We start from the raw sequence: 19495 nt of genomic DNA on the forward strand, positions 1-19495 counted from the left end.
TTTCAATAAATTCAAACACATTATAGGCAAATCTGATAAACAATACTGTGGATCAGAAGTGTATAAGTTAACTTGTAACAATTGTGACAAAATATATATTGGCCAGACTGGTTGCAATTTTAAAACTTGCTTCAAAGAACACATCTCAGGTACATCATGAGACAAATCGGTTTTTGGGCAACACCTTACTTACTAACAGTAAATATTCAGAAGGTGACATCATGAATAATCTTCATGTAATAAACACCAGCCCTCAAGGTTTACTTCTAAATATGTTGGAACAATTACAAATTTTTTTCACTATAGGAAAATCATGCTAGCTCTGTTAAACGAACAGTTAGATTTTCATGAAAAAGTCCTTTTTGAATTATATGAAGACATCTTTTGAAATACAGGATACTTGCTCCTCCAATTATCTACAGTTCTATTTGATTTTTAAGCTTCTATGTTACAGCCATTTATGATTTTTAGTGCCAAATAGACAATAAATCTTATAAATATACCTCATTACTCTAATAGTTGTGACTCTCTCCTGATACACGATATGGAACAATCGCAAAAATATTACTTTATAATACCAGCAATGTCAACGATTTTACAAATGACATGGATAAGATTGTAACATAATATCTACATCTTTAATGCTCTTCTTATGATATATTTTTATTCTAAGCTCCAAACGATTCTAAATTATTTGTAACAAATAGTTTCATCTTGTGAACAGTGATGTATCGCAAATTATCCACAATAATATAATGTGGCTAAACTGGTGCCACTTCCGTGAACAATGCCCCTTTTATATGGTAAGTGACATCAACTGTATTTTTATGATTAAATAACTGTCTACTAATACACAAAAGTCAATATGTATAATTTTCATATTAAGATGCCACACATCTGGTTTTATTATGAATAAATAGCAGCAGCTATAGAATTAATGATATTTCAGTGCTACTTATATCCTCCAGACAATACTCTGGACCCCAGTTAACGAATTACACTAAATTTTAATGCATTTTATCAGGCTGGCTGTAACGTAGATTATGAACCATAATAAATATAAACTCATTTCTTGGCTAGTTAAATTTAAAAGATAAATATTTAAAAATGAAGACTCAAAACGATATATTTAAGACATTGCTTATTGGCTCATGGCGATGCCTTAGGTTCTAGAGAACCCTCTCTATACCTTATATAGCTTGTGGCTGCTTAGTCATCAGCATCAGTTACAGTGACTGAGACCTCCATAGCAAGTCAGGCGCTTCGCCATCATCCAGATGGGTAATGGTGTTTCATTTGGGAGAACACTTTTACATCATTGGCTTCTCTATGTAATATAGCACTTTTACTTTTGCTATTACAGTGCAAACTCTGATGACAGCCCATAATTAAAAGGCTGAATCTGGTCAGAAGTTAATATCGACTGTGGTCAAGGCTGTTTTTAAATAATTCTGTGAGAAACAAGATGATGGCTGGTCAGTATGTGAGGACTGATGGTATCGCAACCAGCCGTGTGTTTTTAAAATGCCTTTATTCAATGCAGCCAGTGTCGGCGCTACACTGCACTGTCATCAGGCCCTATGTACATCAATATGACAACAACATTAGTCATACAAGAAACACAAAAACAATGTCATAATAAATGCTATCTAATACTCTTCCTACTCTTCAATTAATAAACATAATGATTCCACAAAATATTTACCACATTATCATTACATGAAAAAAAATTCATACATGAATCATAATTAGTTCTGTCCAGTAATTGAATTAATTATAAATCTCATACAGCTAGAACATGCATCTATTGCTTGATAAGAGTAGCCAGTCATTGAATACATTAACCTACAACAGGATGTCCTAGTAATAGTTGTGAATTCAAACACATCACCAACTAAGACTATCACTCAGTGACATTAGTAAATAGTATACACTGAGTACCCAAGCCAACCAAAATGAACTTGTACAAAATATCTCACCATCATTATATCCACAGTAGCAATCATAAGTTAGTCGAAAAGGCATAGACTGTATTATAAAGTTCTACTATCTGTGTTTGATACAGGTCAACAAGCATAAGTATAAAGCTCTAACAACAGCAAAGATTACAAATTCTCAAGTGTTGCCCTCTTGTCCATAATAAACTGCCCACATTCCCCGCTCACCACAGAAACACAGTTTGCGGTCACTGCAAAATAGGATCACAAAACAAAAACTTTCTATGAAATCTTATTATATCACCAGTCAGACATGACCAAACAACCTTCTACAATCTACATGATACAGACAGCACAAAAGGAAGGTAAATTTGTATGCTACCTGAATCTGTGTTTGGCATCATGTAACACGATACCATACACTCAGTTCCAAAGCCTAATAGCAGTCACATGGCATATGCATTAACACCACATAAAACACACAATATCTCAGATGATGACAAATACTGAAAGAACCTGTGCAAATCCAAGCACATCTTGAAATGCATGGCTGGCCTGATTCCAAGGCAATACTATACTAGTATTAACAGTAAAAGAACTGAAACCTGTGCAGTGCCCACAGATCACACATAGAACAGGACACTGTCACATGACACAAAGGAAATAATTTACCAGCATTAACAGGAAAAGGGAATGAAACATATTCATAGCGCCTAGATGCCACACAGATTAAAACTATTCCGTCATTAGATGGATAGCATAAGCAAGGCATTAAATGAACAAAACGTTTAGTATAGGTCATAAATGAGTATATCAGATAAATGAAAATACATGGAAAAGCAACTCGTGTATCTATTCCTACAATCCTTCACATGCACTAAAATGAAAATGCCTGTGACAACGAAATTAACACTGTATAAAGAAGGACCCTATTGTATGGAGATGCTACAGTGCCGATATTACACGTCTCGGTATTCAATATGCCACACGCAGTAGTATAACAATCATACGTGTATCACAAATCACTCCTGTATTACTAAAAGGGCATTAATTTCTAGCACAGTTACATAAGTAGTCCTATGTTACTGTGTCAGAAATATATGATAATGTCACCACCTACAGTTGCAGGACAACCTTGCAACATGTATGCCTACACCGGGACTTATCCAGTAACAACATGTCATGTATCTCATGTATGTAATTAACGATAACCTGCATGATCCATTAGGGAGCTACATATTCAGAAGAACTATGTACAACATATCATGAACTAATGTACAAATAGGAAGCCAGCCAGTAAACAAATGGTTGTGCTGTATGAAATGATACCACACTTCTTACTGCCTATCGTCATGAGGCTAGCAATTCCTCAGCCATGAATAAGAAAAAAACTGGCTATAGTACCATAATGTAATTGCACATTATTTGGCCACAAAATAACGAATAAGGTACACCATAGTTAGTGGAACCTCATATTCAGCATATTCTGATAACCTTACTTGACATAGGCATTTGCATTGAGAATTTCAGTACACCCACATAAATCACCTTAAAGTCTAAGGTATGTTCGATACCAAGTATTATCATATCAGAAATAAAATATTTCCTGCTAATATTAGTGTATTATTGCCTTAGAATCTTACGGTAGTGTCCTGCTTCATGTAACACATGGATGAGTTCATGCCTATGGACACTTCATTCATTTTATCTTATGTGAAGTAAAACAGGAATAGTTCCTTTTCTGCGCATTCTGTAAATGACTATTACAGGTACTACTGTCTATCTGATCTAGACAGTATTGTTTTTATTTTATGTATTGCTTGTAATAGCCATATAATACAGAATTTGTTCCATTATATGTGACCTACAGGCACTACGGAGGTTTCCGTTCTTTTACCGTTAATACTAGTGCAGTATTGCCTGGGAATCATCTTTCATGTGCACTACTCATGTGATGTAGAGGACTGTTTAGCCATGTCTGATTGGTAATATCATAGGACTTTACTGAAAGATTGTGTTTTGCGATCCTATTTTGCAACGGCTGCAAACTGCACTTCTGTAGTGACCAGGAAATAGTAGCAGTTTGTTCTGTATGGGAGGGCAGCACTTAAAGAGAGGAAACATTGTGCTGTTGTTGGAGCTATATACTTAAGCTTGTTATTTATGAACAATTTCTCACATTTCACTTATATTAGACAAAGGCAGTGGATCGTCATATACAGTTCGTGCATTTTCAACTAACTTACGATTGCTACAGTAGATATACTGATGGTGCGATGCTTTGTACAAGTTAATTCCGACTGGATTAGGTACTTAATATATAATATTTATTAACGTCACTGAGCAACAGTCCTGTTTTGTGACCACTTTGAATTCACAACTACTGTTAGGGCATCTGCTTGAAGGTTGATTTATTCGATGACTGCCTACTCTTATTAAGCAATAGACGTATTTTCTAGCTAAATGAGATTTACAATTAATTTAATAAACAAATTATGATTTATGTATGAATTTCTTCATCTAATGATAATATAGTAAATATTTTGAGGTATTATTATGTTTCTTAAGGGAAAAGTAGGAAGAGTATTAGATAGCAATTATTATGACATTGTGTTTCTTGTATGACTAATGTTGTTGTCACACTGATGTACACAGGGATTGCAGTGCAGTGCAGTGCACCACTGAAACCTTTCGCACTAAATGAAGGAATTTTAAAAACATATGGCTGAAAGTGGTGCCATCAATCCTCAATACTGTATCATGTTACCTGAAAACTTTATGCGAGCAGGCAGCTCACGCTGCATATTTTGGGTGAATACTACTGCTTAATGGTTTTACAGAGTACTCAATGCGTCTAAAAATTTGAAATGCTTTTCCGTGTTAGATTTGGTCAAAGAAAGAAACTACTAGATGATAAATAATCCAATTAAAAAGCACTGAACACGCAGTGAGCACCACAAAAGCAACAAAATGCCTGGGAGGTTGAACAAAGTGACCAGCATATTCCAGAAAGTCATGAACCCTGTACTAGGAGAAAAGCTCTTCATTTATTTCTGTGGCATTATCATGGAAGTAAGTATACCAGCATCAAAAACTGAAGGATGAAAATAAATTTCTCATGAAGTGAGATTGCCAAGTAGCATAGTTCGTCGAATCTTGAACCACACATAGAAAGAATTGCTACAGTGGGGAGATGTATTGCAACATGTTCACATGCATCAATGACCATCCACATGAGGACAGAAGTTATGCACTTGGAACATACAATTCCATCCAAATGACAAAAGACCAATTAGGGTTAAATGTCTGTTATGGCAAAGAGTAGATTTCACTTAAAAAGAATTAATACAAAAAACAAAGAGGGGGAAAAAGAACCCCCCCCCCCCACACACACACACATAAGTTGGGATGGGTTAGTTAATTTACGAAAGACAAGAAGAGTATAGCAGCTTTTGACATGTGGTATTATAGGAGAATGCTGAATATCAGATGGGTAGATCAGATAACTAATGCGGAGGTACTGAAGTGAAATCGGGAGACAAGAAATTTATGTCATAACTTGATTAAAAGGATGGATTTGCTGATCAGACAAATCTTGGGGCATCAAAGAATAGCCAATCTGGTAATGGAGGGAAGTGTGGGGGAAGACATTGTAGAGGGAGAACAAGGCCAGACTACAGTACACAGGTCCAAATTGATGTATGTTGCAGAAGTTCTGCAGAGGTGAAGTGGTTCGCACAGGATTACCTAGCATCAAAAGTTGCATGAAACAAGATTTAGACTGAAGATGACGACGACGACGACGACGACGACAACGACAACAACAACAACAACTACAAAAAACAAAACAAGAACTCAAGCCTACAGAGAAGAGATCAAAATATTATAGAAGATATGTGTGACTGCCTGATTATTATAAAGGGGAAAGCCAACCAATCTGCATCACATTACAGTTTATACAAATCATCAGCTAAAACTCTTAGGTGGTATGCTACATCACTGTTGTTCAAGATACACTTTGTGTAATGTCTTTGATTGTGCAGCCATGCAAACCCAATATGTTTTTACCATGGTGCTATTTGATGAGTGCTTGGACTGACCCAAGTTTAATACTTTTAATGGGTTATATTTTACAAACATTTGAAAATAATTTCACAGCCAATGCTGTAAAGGAACAGAAACAAAATAATAGGTATTTTGATCCGACCAATGATAACCAGTATGGTCAAATGTTATCAGTCAGTTTTTTCAATACTAAAATTATACAAATAAACTGCCATGACACATACCTTCTGTATCCTGTCTGGGTTAAAATCATCCACTGGTTTCAAAGTGAATGGGTCTAAATTTCCAAGAGCCAACTGAAAAGCAATGTCATCAGGCATCATTTCACCAACATAGCTATTGTGCTCATATCCAGCTGGAGGCTCATTCAGTGGCACTAACTTTCGAGTCATGGGGTCATAAACTAATTGATACTTGAAAGTTGCAACTGCTTGAACAAACTCGTCACGATATTCATTAGAAACAGACAGACTGTGCATGTTGAGATGAAGAGGTAACCGCCTTAATGCCTGTGAAAAAGATAAGAGGACATTAAAAAAGACAATTATCAATGTGAGCAAATTAGCACTACAGTCTGATTAAAATTACTTGATTGTTGACACATCACATGCTGGAGCTGGTTTCCTCCAATCAGAACACTCAAAGTCACACCCAAACAGTTTGCCGTTGCCAAACTGCTACAACACAGGTCAGTTCACTTCCAATTCCTTGTCCAGCATTCTTTCTTGATATATTTGGATCTTGAATAATGCATCTGGCACTTTTATTCCATAGTTCATCACACACACACACACACACACACACACACACACACACACACACACAATGCTAATGATATATACATGTTTAATATACAGCACTAACCAAACACAACTGGATACTTCTGCACCAGTCTTGATTCAGCGTGACATACAGTTATCATAATCACAGAGATTGCCTTACATTAAATAAGCTTTGCATGACATTGTGTGAAGCCAAATTTTTGAAGGCTACAATTCATCATTGTGACTGGGTCAGCAGAGTCATAAATATAATTACTGAATGCAGTGTTGAATCGCACCGCACCAGTTAACGCACAAACCTAATGTGTAGAAGGTTGTAGGTTCAAGTCTCATCAAACAGAGAGAAAAATTTTTATTTATAAATCTAATCAAAGGAGTTTGATTATTATTTTTAGTAAATTAATTTGTTTACATGCATTTTTTTATTTCTAATTCTTTGCCATGTCATTTTTATCATCATATTCACTTTTTTATTTGCTGATATTTTTCTCCCTGTCATTCTTTTCTCATCTGGAGGCTGCCTGTGTTGCCTATAATCTGCAACCAAGTGTCAACAAGGACTGTTCATCAGTGTCTGCTCGTGTAGCCAGTGTGAGGATAGTGTCAGGTAGCCAATGATAGTGAGAAATTACAGTTTGTATTTAGTGCTGAAAATGACTTCCTCTCTGACTTGAGTTAGCTCATAGAGGCTATCTTTAATTGTTGTGAATAAAGCAATTATGATTGTAGTTCTGCCACAGATTATTTACCGCCATTTCCTCAGATACATTGCACACTGTGAGATCGTGGTTAATTTATGACACGAGTTTAAATTCAGAGCTACAAAACATGTCGTCTGCCACAGAACAGTCATCAACCATCAAATAATTTTAATCACACTATAGTTGTTAGCATACTTTTCCGAAGTATGCCTGCAGTGACTGCCTCTGCCATCCAACCCACACTACGACTTGTTCGACACCTCTTAAAGCTCTCCTTTACAATGTGTTTTACGGAAGACAATAAGAGAAAGAATTAATGAATGCTAGTCTCACATTATCAACTGTGTATGAAATATAAATAATATATACGAGGGCGGTTCAGAAAGTAACCTCCGATTGGTCACAGTGCGGGTTGTGGGGGAGTAGCGACGCCATCTGTGCATTCACGCACTCAACAGGTCAGTCGGCATCAAGCCGTGGTCGAGTGAATGTCGTACCTGCGCTAGTTTAGTTTTTGTGGCAGTTTGAAATGTGTGCTGCAATAGAAAACCCCGCCAAATGTGAAGTGCGTGCTGTCATAAGGTTTTTTACAGCCAAAGGATATTCTGCAGCAGCTATTCATCGTGAGCTTTGTGCTGTGTACGGACCAAGAGTTATGAGTGAAGGAGTTGTCCGTGAATGGGTACGTTTATTTAAAAGTGGGCGAGAAAACGTTCATGATGAAGAGAGGAGTGGTAGACCATCATTGGTGACTGACGAACTCGTTCAGACAGTTGATGCAAATGTTCGTGAAAATCGACGTTTCTCAATGTCGGAGTTGTCTACTGGTTTTCCACAGATTTCTAAGACTCTCTTGTACGGTTTGATGACGACGAAGAGCTCAAAGATGCGGTCACAGGATGGCTCCAGGCACAAGCGGGTGATTTTTATGCAGAAGGAATTTCAAAGCTTGTGAAGAGATACGATAAGTGCCTCAATCGCTATGGAGACTATGTAGAAAAATAGTGCAAAGATGTAGTTGTAAGATGTATATATTAAAATATTTTTATTTAACTTGGTGTATTTTTTTAAATCAACCGGAGGTTACTTTCTGAACAGCCCTCGTATTTCCAGCCAGTGAGTATTTAAATCAAAAAATAGTGTATAATGCCGAATAATATCAGAAAACTTACCCTATGTATGTCAGGATCAGCTGTCTTTGTTACAAATTTTAAAGCTTTAGCAAGTCCTATACCAGGCAAAGAAGGTAAATAATCACAACCAGACAATATGCACATGTGCCTAAATTTATCAAACTCAAAATTCTCTGGGTTTGATCCCATTGCTAAATGCAATTTTTCTTTTTCTACAAGTAGTCCATTTCCACTTATATCCATCTTGAACATAACCTATGACAGAAAAAAAATTCTGCATTATATAGAATTTAAAATTTATTAATAAAATACATGAATAACTACATTAATGAGAAATACCTATAAATAATTAATGCACTGTAATTTATTATTAACTTGTGTGTGTGTGTGTGTGTGTGTGTGTGTTTTGGAAACTGACAAATATCATTTTTGAACACAGTTTAACTAGCAGTAAAACACAGTAAGTGGAAACTGGTGGTCCTGCACTAAAGAAAGTAAAGTATTTTCATCCGTCAGAAAGGTTACAAGCAGTGTTTTCTGTGATGCAAAATGGGTTTTCATATTATGTTGCAAAGGATAAATCAATAACTGAAAAATCACTAAAAAAGTAGTTTCGGTGAAATGGATAAAAAAAAGAATTGTGTGACAACAGGCAAAAAAGGGAGAAAGGAGGGGGAGGGGGTGGGGGGAAGCAGAACAATGGACATGCTTAAGATAGAAAATTTAAAACCTGAAGGATTTGGAGAACACAACGCTGAAAAATTTTCTCGATTCAACAGATTTTGCACCCTTTAACTCCTAACTATTAAACCATCTAAAGAAATTCGTGGCTGCTAAATACACTGGGTGAGGGGGTGGGGGGGGGGGTGGGGTGGGGTTGGGTGGGGTGGGGGAAGAAGTACACAGAAGGGAAAGTGGAAACTAAGTGAAAATTCACTGGTTGAGAGAGTATGTGATCTTATTTAAGTGATTACAAAACTGGGTCAAATTTACAAAGAACTTGACAGTACAAGCCCATTTATCAGTATGACGTTGGCCTCTGAGTATGATGCATACACTGATTCTGTTGGGAAGGGTATCATAAAACCAGAGTATCCTCTCCTGAGGCAAGGTGGCCTAGAACTTCTGTTAACTGATCCTTGATAATGGCACTGGGACAAAGTTGACATCCGAGCTGGTCCCACATGTGTTCTATCAGTGACATATCTGGGGTCTAGCTCAACATCACACTGACAGTTCATACACAAAACATGTGGACAAGCATTGTACTGTTGAAAAGAAAGATACTGCAGCAAGTCCACATACACCAATGACCATCCAGCCAATGTTAACAACTGGTGGACAAATGGAACACCCTACCACCACAAGAACTCCTTTGCAAAAAAATTATGTTGTACTTTCACAGTTTGCGCAGTCACTACCAGCCATGAACTGAAGTGATACCCAATGGCTTCCCATCACATGACACCCCATTAGTAATACCATTATTTCTCTCTAAGACATTGGAAAAATGGGACCTTTCTCCCAAGGCCACCACCATACTCACCAGCTATAGTCATTGGTGGTAATGCAGAACCATGATCCATCACCAACCGCAATGTGGTGCCTTTATCAGCAGTCTGTGCTTACTGGTCATGGCACCCCTCTAAATGAGGCATTTGTGTTGTGTGTTAATGGCAGCCTATGTATGAGGTGGTAATTCCCTAGTCCAGTTGCTGCTACTCTCCGACATATGGTGCGAGATGTTACAGAATTTTGCTGGGAGTCCATTACTTCTTCTCAGATGGCAGGTGCAGATGTGAAAGGATTACACTAGGTTTGGTGGAAAATACAGTGACCCTCCCTTGTGTGGATAGATGAGGTTGACCATAACTTCATTGATGCATATGCCTCCACTTGTGTACCCATGCACTCCAACATCGGCCCATTGTCACATCTGAATGCTCCACAAATCTGGATATTGCACAATTTCACCAGCCAAGTGAATGGAGACAAGAGGAGGCCCCTTTCAAACTCTGCCAGATGCTGATAACACTGCTCACACAAGTATGTGGTATCCCCATGTCCTTCACAGTAACAGTCAACATCTGATTCTAGTTAAACTCCTTCTAAACTTCACCATACCTGGTAACGACACAAAACGCGAACAACACTAATGCACTGTACTGATTGTTCTACCTGTCGTAGAGAATTGAAACTCTAATCATTTCCTTACCCATTGATGGTGTGTATGTGTATGAAGTTAAATTAACATCCAACCATATCTTCAGGGTGCTTCACTTTTCTTGTCAAACAGTGTATTTTGTGTTCAATTAAGATGTTATAGCAGTTTTAAATGAATATTTTGCAGTCCATACAGAATCATACTTCACTGATGGATTTTACTCATTTGGAGGACAATGGACTGTGTACCAACTTATAAGGGAACTACATTGAAAAATAAGTGCATTTTTTAGCTAAAAATCAACTCCACTGAAAGTGCTCTCACTCTGTCCCATTTTCATTAATATTTCATTAGATAAAACATGAAACTGTAAAGATAGTCTGTTGTGTGTCCCTCAAGAGACAAACAGTCTTTGTGAAACTTTTATCCCTAATGGCTGTAGAACACTGAGACTGCGATGAATAAAGATTTCCAGAAATAAATGCAACTAGTTCTCTTTTAGGATGCTTAAATTTTTATTTACCATTATCGGTTTTAAGCTGCCACATGGAGCACCGGGGGGTCATGTAGCTGTGGCAAAACACAAAAACGAAACAAGCAAGCAATGAATGGGGCGAGAATTATTTACATCATAAAATCAACTTAAAGGCACTACTCACAGTTTTTAGCATCCATGAGTTTATGCCTGGTGCCCATATTACTCTGGAAAACATAATTTACATTTTCCATTTATGTTACATCTATAGCACTACACAAACTTTGTCACAGGCAGCAACTCCCATCTGCTTCACAGAAAGTGTGTGGTTAAGTTTAATGCTCAAAAAATTTGTGTTTGAGCAGAGTTCTTTTTTTTTTTTTTTGTCAACATACGCATTACTGAAAATTGCACACTGAAAACATATTGATTTATATTACATTCATTATTGCAACAGTAACACGTATTCATTACTGCAAAATTATGTGCACTATTTATAAAGTCCACCAAGTTAATAATTCCGAACAACATTTCATTGATAATTATAGTACTCATCACAGTCACAGTGTTCCACATCAATAAGGGATAAAGTTTTTATTTCACTATCTAGCCAGGTAAAAGGACCAATGAATACACACAGAAAGTGTAAACTGAAGTTAATGAAAACTATTCAAAAATTCAATAAACAGTATATCTCAGAGAACATTACTTTTAATTATGTCAAAGTTTTAATCAAAGAACAAGGTATTTCAGCACAAGTAGCCAACAGAAAATCTGAACTCACATGGATCCAAAACAAAATTAGGTCCAATTGGAAGTGAAAAGATCTACTCAACAATAGTATCGAAGGAAATTGACGGAGATCCAAAATGGGAAATGATTTGGGTGAAGGTCACGGTTAAAGCAGGCTCAGACATAGTAATTGGATGTCTCTATAGGCCCCCTGGCTCAGCAGCTGTTGTGGCTGAGCACCTGAAGGATAATTTGGAAAATATTTCGAGTAGATTTCCCCACCATGTTATAGTTCTGGGTGGAGATTTTAATTTGCCGGATATAAACTGGGTGACTCAAACGTTTATAACGAGTGGCAGGGACAAAGAATCCAGTGAAATTTTTTTAAGTGCTTTATCTGAAAACTACCTTGAGCAGTTAAACAGAGAACCGACTTGTGGCGATAACATATTAGACCTTCTGGTGACAAACAGACCCGAACTATTTGAAACAGTTAATGCAGAACAGGGAATCAGTGATCATAAAGCGGTTACGGCATCGATGATTTCAGCCATTAATAGAAATATTAAAAAAGGTAGGAAGATTTTTCTGTTTAGCAAAAGTGACAAAAAGCAGATTACAGAGTACCTGACGGCTCAACACAAAAGTTTTGTCTCAAGTACAGATAGTGTTGAGGATCAGTGGACAAAGTACAAAACCATCGTACAATATGCGTTAGATGACTATGTGCCAAGCAAGATCGTAAGAGATGGAAATGAGACACCGTGATACAACAACCGAGTTAGAAAACTGCTGCGGAAGCAAAGGAAACTTCACAGCAAACATAAACATAGCCAAAGTCTTGCAGACAAACAAAAATTACGTGAAGCGAAATGTAGTGTGAGGAGGGCTATGCGAGAGGCGTTCAATGAATTCAAAAGTAAAGTTCTATGTACTGACTACGCAGAAAATTCTAAGAAATTTTGGTCTTATGTCAAAGCGGTAGGTGGATCAAAACACAATGTCCAGGCACTCTGTGACCAAAATGGTACTGAAACAGAGGATGACAGACTAAAGGCCGAAATACTAAATGTCTTTTTCCAAAGCTGTTTCACAGAGGAAGACTGCACTGTAGTTCCTTCTCTAGATTGTCACACAGATGACAAAATGGTAGATATCGAAATAGACGACAGAGGGATAGAGAAACGATTAAAATCGCTCAAAAGAGGAAAGGCCGCTGGACCTGATGGGATACCAGTTCTATTTTACACAGAGTATGCAAAGGAACTTGCCCCCCTTCTTGCAGCGGTGTACCGTAGGTCTCTAGAAGAGCGTAGCATTCCAAAGGATTGGAAAAGGGCACAGGTCATCCCCGTTTTCAAGAAGGGACGTCGAACAGATGTGCAGAACTATAGACCTATATCTCTAACGTCAATCAGTTGTAGAATTTTGGAACACGTATTATGTTTGAATATAATGACTTTTCTGGAGACTAGAAATCTACTCTGTAGGAATCAGCATGGGTTTAGAAAAAGACGGTCGTGTGAAACCCAGCTCGCGCTATTCGTTCACGAGACTCAGAGGGCCATAGACACAGGTTCACAGGTAGATGCCATGTTTCTTGACTTCCGCAAGGCGTTCGATACAATTCCCCAGTCGTTTAATGAACAAAGTAAGAGCATGTGGACTATCAGACCAATTGTGTGATTGGATTGAGGAGTTCCTAGATAACAGAATGCAGCATGTCATTCTCAATGGAGAGAAGTCTTCCGAAGTAAGAGTGATTTCAGGTGTGCCACAGCGGAGTGTCATAGGACCGTTGCTATTCACAATATACATAAATGACCTGGTGGATGACATCGGAAGTTCACTGAGGATTTTTGCAGATGATGCTGTGGTGTATCAAGAGGTTGTAACAATGGAAAATTGTACTGAAATGCAGGAGGATCTGCAGCGAATTGACGCATGGTGCAGGGAATGGCAATTGAATCTCAATGTAGACAAGTGTAATGTGCTGCGAATACATAGAAAGAAAGAGCCCTTATCATTTAGCTGCAATATAGCAGGTCAACAACTGGAAGCAGTTAATTCCATAAATTATCTGGGAGTACGCATTAGGAGTGATTTAAAATGGAATGATCATATAAAGTTGATCGTCGGTAAAGCAGATGCCAGACTGAGATTCATTGGAAGAATCCTAAGGAAATGCAATCCGAAAACAAAGGAAGTAGGTTACAGTACGCTTGTTCGCCCACTGCTTGAATACTGCTCAGCAGTGTGGGATCCGTACCAGATAGGGTTGATAGAAGAGATAGAGAAGATCCAACGGAGAGCAGCGCGCTTCGTTACAGGATCATTTAGTAATCGCGAAAGCGTTACAGAGATGATAGATAAACTCCAGTGGAAGACTCTGCAGGAGAGACGCTCAGTAGCTCGGTACGGGCTTTTGTTGAAGTTTCGAGAACATACCTTCACCGAGGAGTCAAGCAGTTTATTGCTCCCTCCTACGTATATCTCGCGAAGAGACCATGAGGATAAAATCAGAGAGATTAGAGCCCACACAGAAGCATACCGACAATCCTTCTTTCCACGAACAATACGAGACTGGAATAGAAGGGAGAACCGATAGAGGTACTGAGGGTATCCTCCGCCACACACCGTCAGGTGGCTTGCGGAGTATGGATGTAGATGTAGATCTAGATGTTGCAACTAGAGTTAAGCAACTACCTTATGCTATCCCAACTTGTAAAATTCTCAGACATAGTTCAACAATCTGCAGTTAAAGAAATCATAAAAATTTCACCCAAGCAAAAGAAAAAGTTCTCACTCCTCATTGCTAAAATAAATAAATAAATAAATAAATCCACCAGTTCCCAGTCTCAATCACCTGCTGAATAGCCAAATTCTTTGACACAGTAGTAAAGACAACAAACATCACTTCAATAAAACAGAACTAAATTTGCTAAACAAAGGGCTTAAACATAAACCAAACTTGATCAAAACACATTTAAAGACCTAATTACTAACACCAAAATAGCATGTCTATTGACAAAATTAAGTCAAAGTGATCAAAATGCTCTAGCCCATGAAGCAAATAAAATAATTAAGAAAAACTTGAAAACAGAAAATCATCATAGAAATACACATAAGGAAGCTGCAACACTAAACCAAATTAATATGAAACTAGCTAACATTAATGCCGTTGTTGTTAAGGCTGACAAAGACAGAACAGCTGTGATACTGTATGAATCAGAAATACATTAACTAACTTTAGAATTTAAAAAAATAACATAAATGAATTAGAATCTAATTCCACCTCGAAACATCAAGCTACAATAGAAAACCTGTTAAAGAACTGCAACTTCCTCCCAACGGCCACTGAAGCCAAACACTGTAACAATGAACGACATGCCCAGTATTCAATTCAATGAACAGTCCTGGATACAAAATAACTAAAACAATTCATGAAATACTCAGTAAATACTGCACATTTACAACCCAATACTTCATAAATAACAGTTATAAATCGACTGACAGCATCACACCCATCACCATACCCAGACCAGCAAGATTCACATCCCTCAGAACAGTTAACCTTTACACCGACACACCTTTACAGAAACACACTGAATAATAAAAGATAAGTACTCAAACAATGGAAAATCCAGGATGGAATGTTACAATGTGAGTGTGAGTTGCGTTTCTGTGAGTGTGTACGTCTGTGTTTGCCGTCTAATTTTGACAAAGGCCTTCTGGCCGAAAGCTTTTCTTTGTGAGAGTCTTTGTGTTGTGCCTATCTGCGACTCAGCATCTCCACTATGTGGTGAGTAGCAACTTTCCTTTGCACAATATTGTAAAAGATAAGTACTGCATCATAAACGTTAAGTAACATAGAATTCTATGTCATTGGATTTGCTTAAGTTGCTGCTATCTCACGATTACTATACCTTTAATAACAAAATCTATATTCAAAATGATGGTTTAGCACTGGGCAGCAGCTAAGTTGGGCCTACTAGCCGACATCTTGGCCTCAACCTTCGTTAGTCACTGTCTGCACCCATCCAGTCCCTTCCTTGTTCCTATTCCAGCACTACACAGCCGTCATTTCACCGCCACACCGTCTTTTTATTTCTTCTTATTTCTCTTCTTTCCGCTACTTACTCTGCCCCTTCCCCACTTTCTCTCCTGCCCTCTGTCTAAACCGCAGCACTTTACTGTCCGCAACCCCCACCATACTATCCCTCCCCCTCCCTACCCCAGCCTCCTCCTTACCCCCACCCAGTCACCATTCCCATCATGCACTGGTGCTGCTGCTCGCAATGTGGTTTCAGTTGCCTGAGACTGCAGACGTATGTGCAAGCTGCGTTTTGAGGAGCAACTTTCCTTCTCTAATATTGTTACATTCCATCCTGGATTTTCCACTGTTTGATTTTTACCTTCAAAATTTTCTTGATATCTTCATTTGTTCACAAGGTACAGAGGTTCAAAGTCAACCTAGTTCTACGTGTAAAATCTCGTATGAGGCAAAATCAAAATAATAAATAACCACAGAAAATTGCTAAAAAATTCAATGGTATATTCTCTAGGTATATATCTACAAAAGCCATCTCCCTTTTTCAAAAATCTTTATCTATTATCAAGAAACGGCACAAAATTTTGTTTTTTGGGTATCAAAAACCCAGTTGCAGATTCCAAAATGGCTATTCACAGCTAATGGGTGAAAATTTTTATGACATGTCCCTAAGATCCCGATCTCAAACAACCCGGAAAGTTTTTTCCGTATCTCTATCTGTTTCAGAGATACGGGGGTTCAAAGTTACCCTACTTTTACACATGAAATACACAAGTATAATCCACTGCACCTCCCCCCGTGAACCATGGACTTTGCCGTTGGTGGGGAGGCTTGCGTGCCTCAGCGATACAGATAGCCGTACCATAGGTGCAACCACAACGGAGGGGTATCTGTTGAGAGGCCAGACAAACGCGTGGTTCCTGAAGAGGGGCAGCAGCCTTTTCAGTAGTTGCAGGGACAACAGTCTGGATGATTGACTGACCTGGCCTTGTAACACTAACCAAAACGGCCTTGCTGCGCTGGTACTGCGAACGGCTGAAAGCAAGGGGAAACTACAGCCGTAATTTTTCCCGAGGGCATGCAGCTTTACTGTATGGTTAAATGATGATGGCGTCCTCTTGGGTAAAATATTCCGGAGGTAAAATAGCCCCCCATTCGGATCTCCGGGCGGGGACTACTCAGGAGGACGTCGTTATCAGGAGAAAGAAAACTGGCGTTCTACGGACCGGAGCGTGGAATGTCAGATCCCTTAATCGGGCAGGTGGGTTAGAAAATTTAAAAAGGGAAATGGATAGGTTAAAGTTAGATATAGTGGGAATTAGTGAAGTTCGGTGGCAGGAGGAACAAGACTTTTGGTCAGGCGAATACAGGTTCATAAATACACAATCAAATAGGGATAATGCAGGAGTAGCTTTAATAATGAATAGGAAAATAGGAGTGCGAGTAAGCTACTACAAACAGCATAGTGAACACATTATTGTGTCCAAGATAGACACGAAGCCCACGCCTACTACAGTAGTACAAGTTTATATGCCAACTAGCTCTGCAGATGACGAAGAAATTGAAGAAATGTATGATGAAATCAAAGAAATTATTCAGATAGTGAAGGGAGACGAAAATTTAATAGTGATGGGTCACTGGAATTCAGTAGTAGGAAAAGGGAGAGAAGGAAACGTAGTAGGTGAATATGGATTGGGGCTAAGAAATGAAAGAGGAAGCCGCTTGGTAGAATTTTGCACAGAGCACAACTTAATCATAGCTAACACTTGGCTCAAGAATCATAAAAGAAGGTTGTATACATGCAAGAACCCTGGAGATACTGACAGGTTTAAGATAGATTATATAATGGTAAGACAGAGATTTAGGAACCAGGTTTTAAATTGTAAGACATTTCCAGGGGCAGATGACCACAATCTATTGGTTATGAACTGTAGATTAAAACTGAAGAAACTGCAAAAAGGTGGTAATTTAAGGAGATGGGACCTGGATAAACTGACTAAACCAGAGGTTGTACAGAGTTTCAGAGAGAGAATAACGGAACAACTGACAGGAATGGGGGAAAGAAATACAGTAGAAGAAGAATGGGTAGCTTTGAGGGATGAAGTAGTGAAGGCAGCAGAGGATCAAGTAGGTAAAAAGACAAGGGCTAGTAGAACTCCTTGGGTAACAGAAGAAATATTGAATTTAATTGATGAAAGGAGAAAATATAAAAATGCAGTAAATGAAGCAGGCAAAAAGGAATACAAACGTCTCAAAAATGAGATTGACAGGAAGTGCAAAATGGCTAAGTAGGGATGGCTAGAGGACAAATGTAAGGTTGTATAGGCTTATCTCACTAGGGGTAAGATAGATACTGCCTACAGGAAAATTAAAGAGACCTTTGGAGAAAAGAGAACCACTTGTATGAATATCAAGAGCTCAGATGGAAACTCAGTTCTAAGCAAAGAAGGGAAAGCAGAAAGGTGGAAGGAGTATATAGAGGGTCTATACAAGGGCGATGTACTTGAGGACAATATTATGGAAATGGAAGAGGATGAAGAGGAAGATGAAATGGGAGATATGATACTGCGCGAAGAGTTTGACAGAGCACTGAAAGATCTGAGTGAAAACAAGGCCCCGGGAGTAGACAACATTCCATTAGAACTACTGACGACCTTAGGAGAGCCAGTCCTGACGAAACTCTAACATCTGGTGAGCAAGATGTATGAGACAGGCGAAATACCCTCAGACTTCAAGAACAATATAATAATTCCAATCCCAAAGAAATCAGGTGTTGACAGATGTGAAAACTACCGAACAATCAGTTTAATAAAGCACAGCTGCAAAATACTAACGCGAATTCTTTACAGACGAATGAAAAAACTGGTAGAAGCCGACCTCGGGGAAGATCAGTTTGGATTCCCTAGAAATATTGGAACATGTGGGGCAATACTGACCCTACGACTTATCTTAGAAGCTAGAGTAAGGAAAGGCAAACCTACGTTTCTAGCATTTGTAGACTTAGAGAAGGCGTTTGACAATGTTGACTGGAATATGAGATTCCAAATTCTGAAGGTGGCAGGGGTAAAATACAGGGAGCGAAAGGCTATTTACAATTTGTACAGAAACTAGATGGCAGTTATAAGAGTCGAGGGACATGAAAGGGAAGCAGTGGTTGGGAAGGGAGTGAGACAGGGTTGTGGCCTATCCCCGATGTTATTCAATCTTTATATTGAGCAAGCAGTGAAGGAAACAAAAGAAAAATTCGGAGTAGGTATTAAAATACATGGAGAAGTAATAAAAACTTTGAGGTTTGCCGATGACATTGTAATTCTGTCAGAGACAGCAAAGGACTTGGAAGAGCAGTTGAACGGAATGGATAGTGTTTTGAAAAGAGGATGTAAGATGAACATCAACAGAAGCAAAACGAGGATAATGAAATGTAGTCGAATTAAGTCGGGTGATGCTGAGGGAAT

General features: G+C 38.4%; 1 protein-coding gene across 2 annotated transcripts in view; it reads right to left on the reverse strand.

Moving 5' to 3' along the window:
- LOC126249061 (exonuclease 1) overlaps positions 1-19495 on the reverse strand; it is a 170326-nt gene that overhangs the window by 59003 nt on the left and 91828 nt on the right. For both annotated transcript variants that reach the window (XM_049950712.1, XM_049950713.1), the window contains exons 4-5: positions 8658-8873; positions 6227-6511 (exon numbers count right to left, since the gene is read on the reverse strand). In XM_049950712.1, the coding sequence (XP_049806669.1) occupies positions 6227-6511; positions 8658-8873 (501 nt within the window). The remainder of the gene's footprint in view (positions 1-6226; positions 6512-8657; positions 8874-19495) is intronic.

The sequence above is a fragment of the Schistocerca nitens genome, chromosome 3 (assembly GCF_023898315.1).
Source record: "Schistocerca nitens isolate TAMUIC-IGC-003100 chromosome 3, iqSchNite1.1, whole genome shotgun sequence".
NCBI lineage: Eukaryota > Metazoa > Arthropoda > Insecta > Orthoptera > Acrididae > Schistocerca > Schistocerca nitens.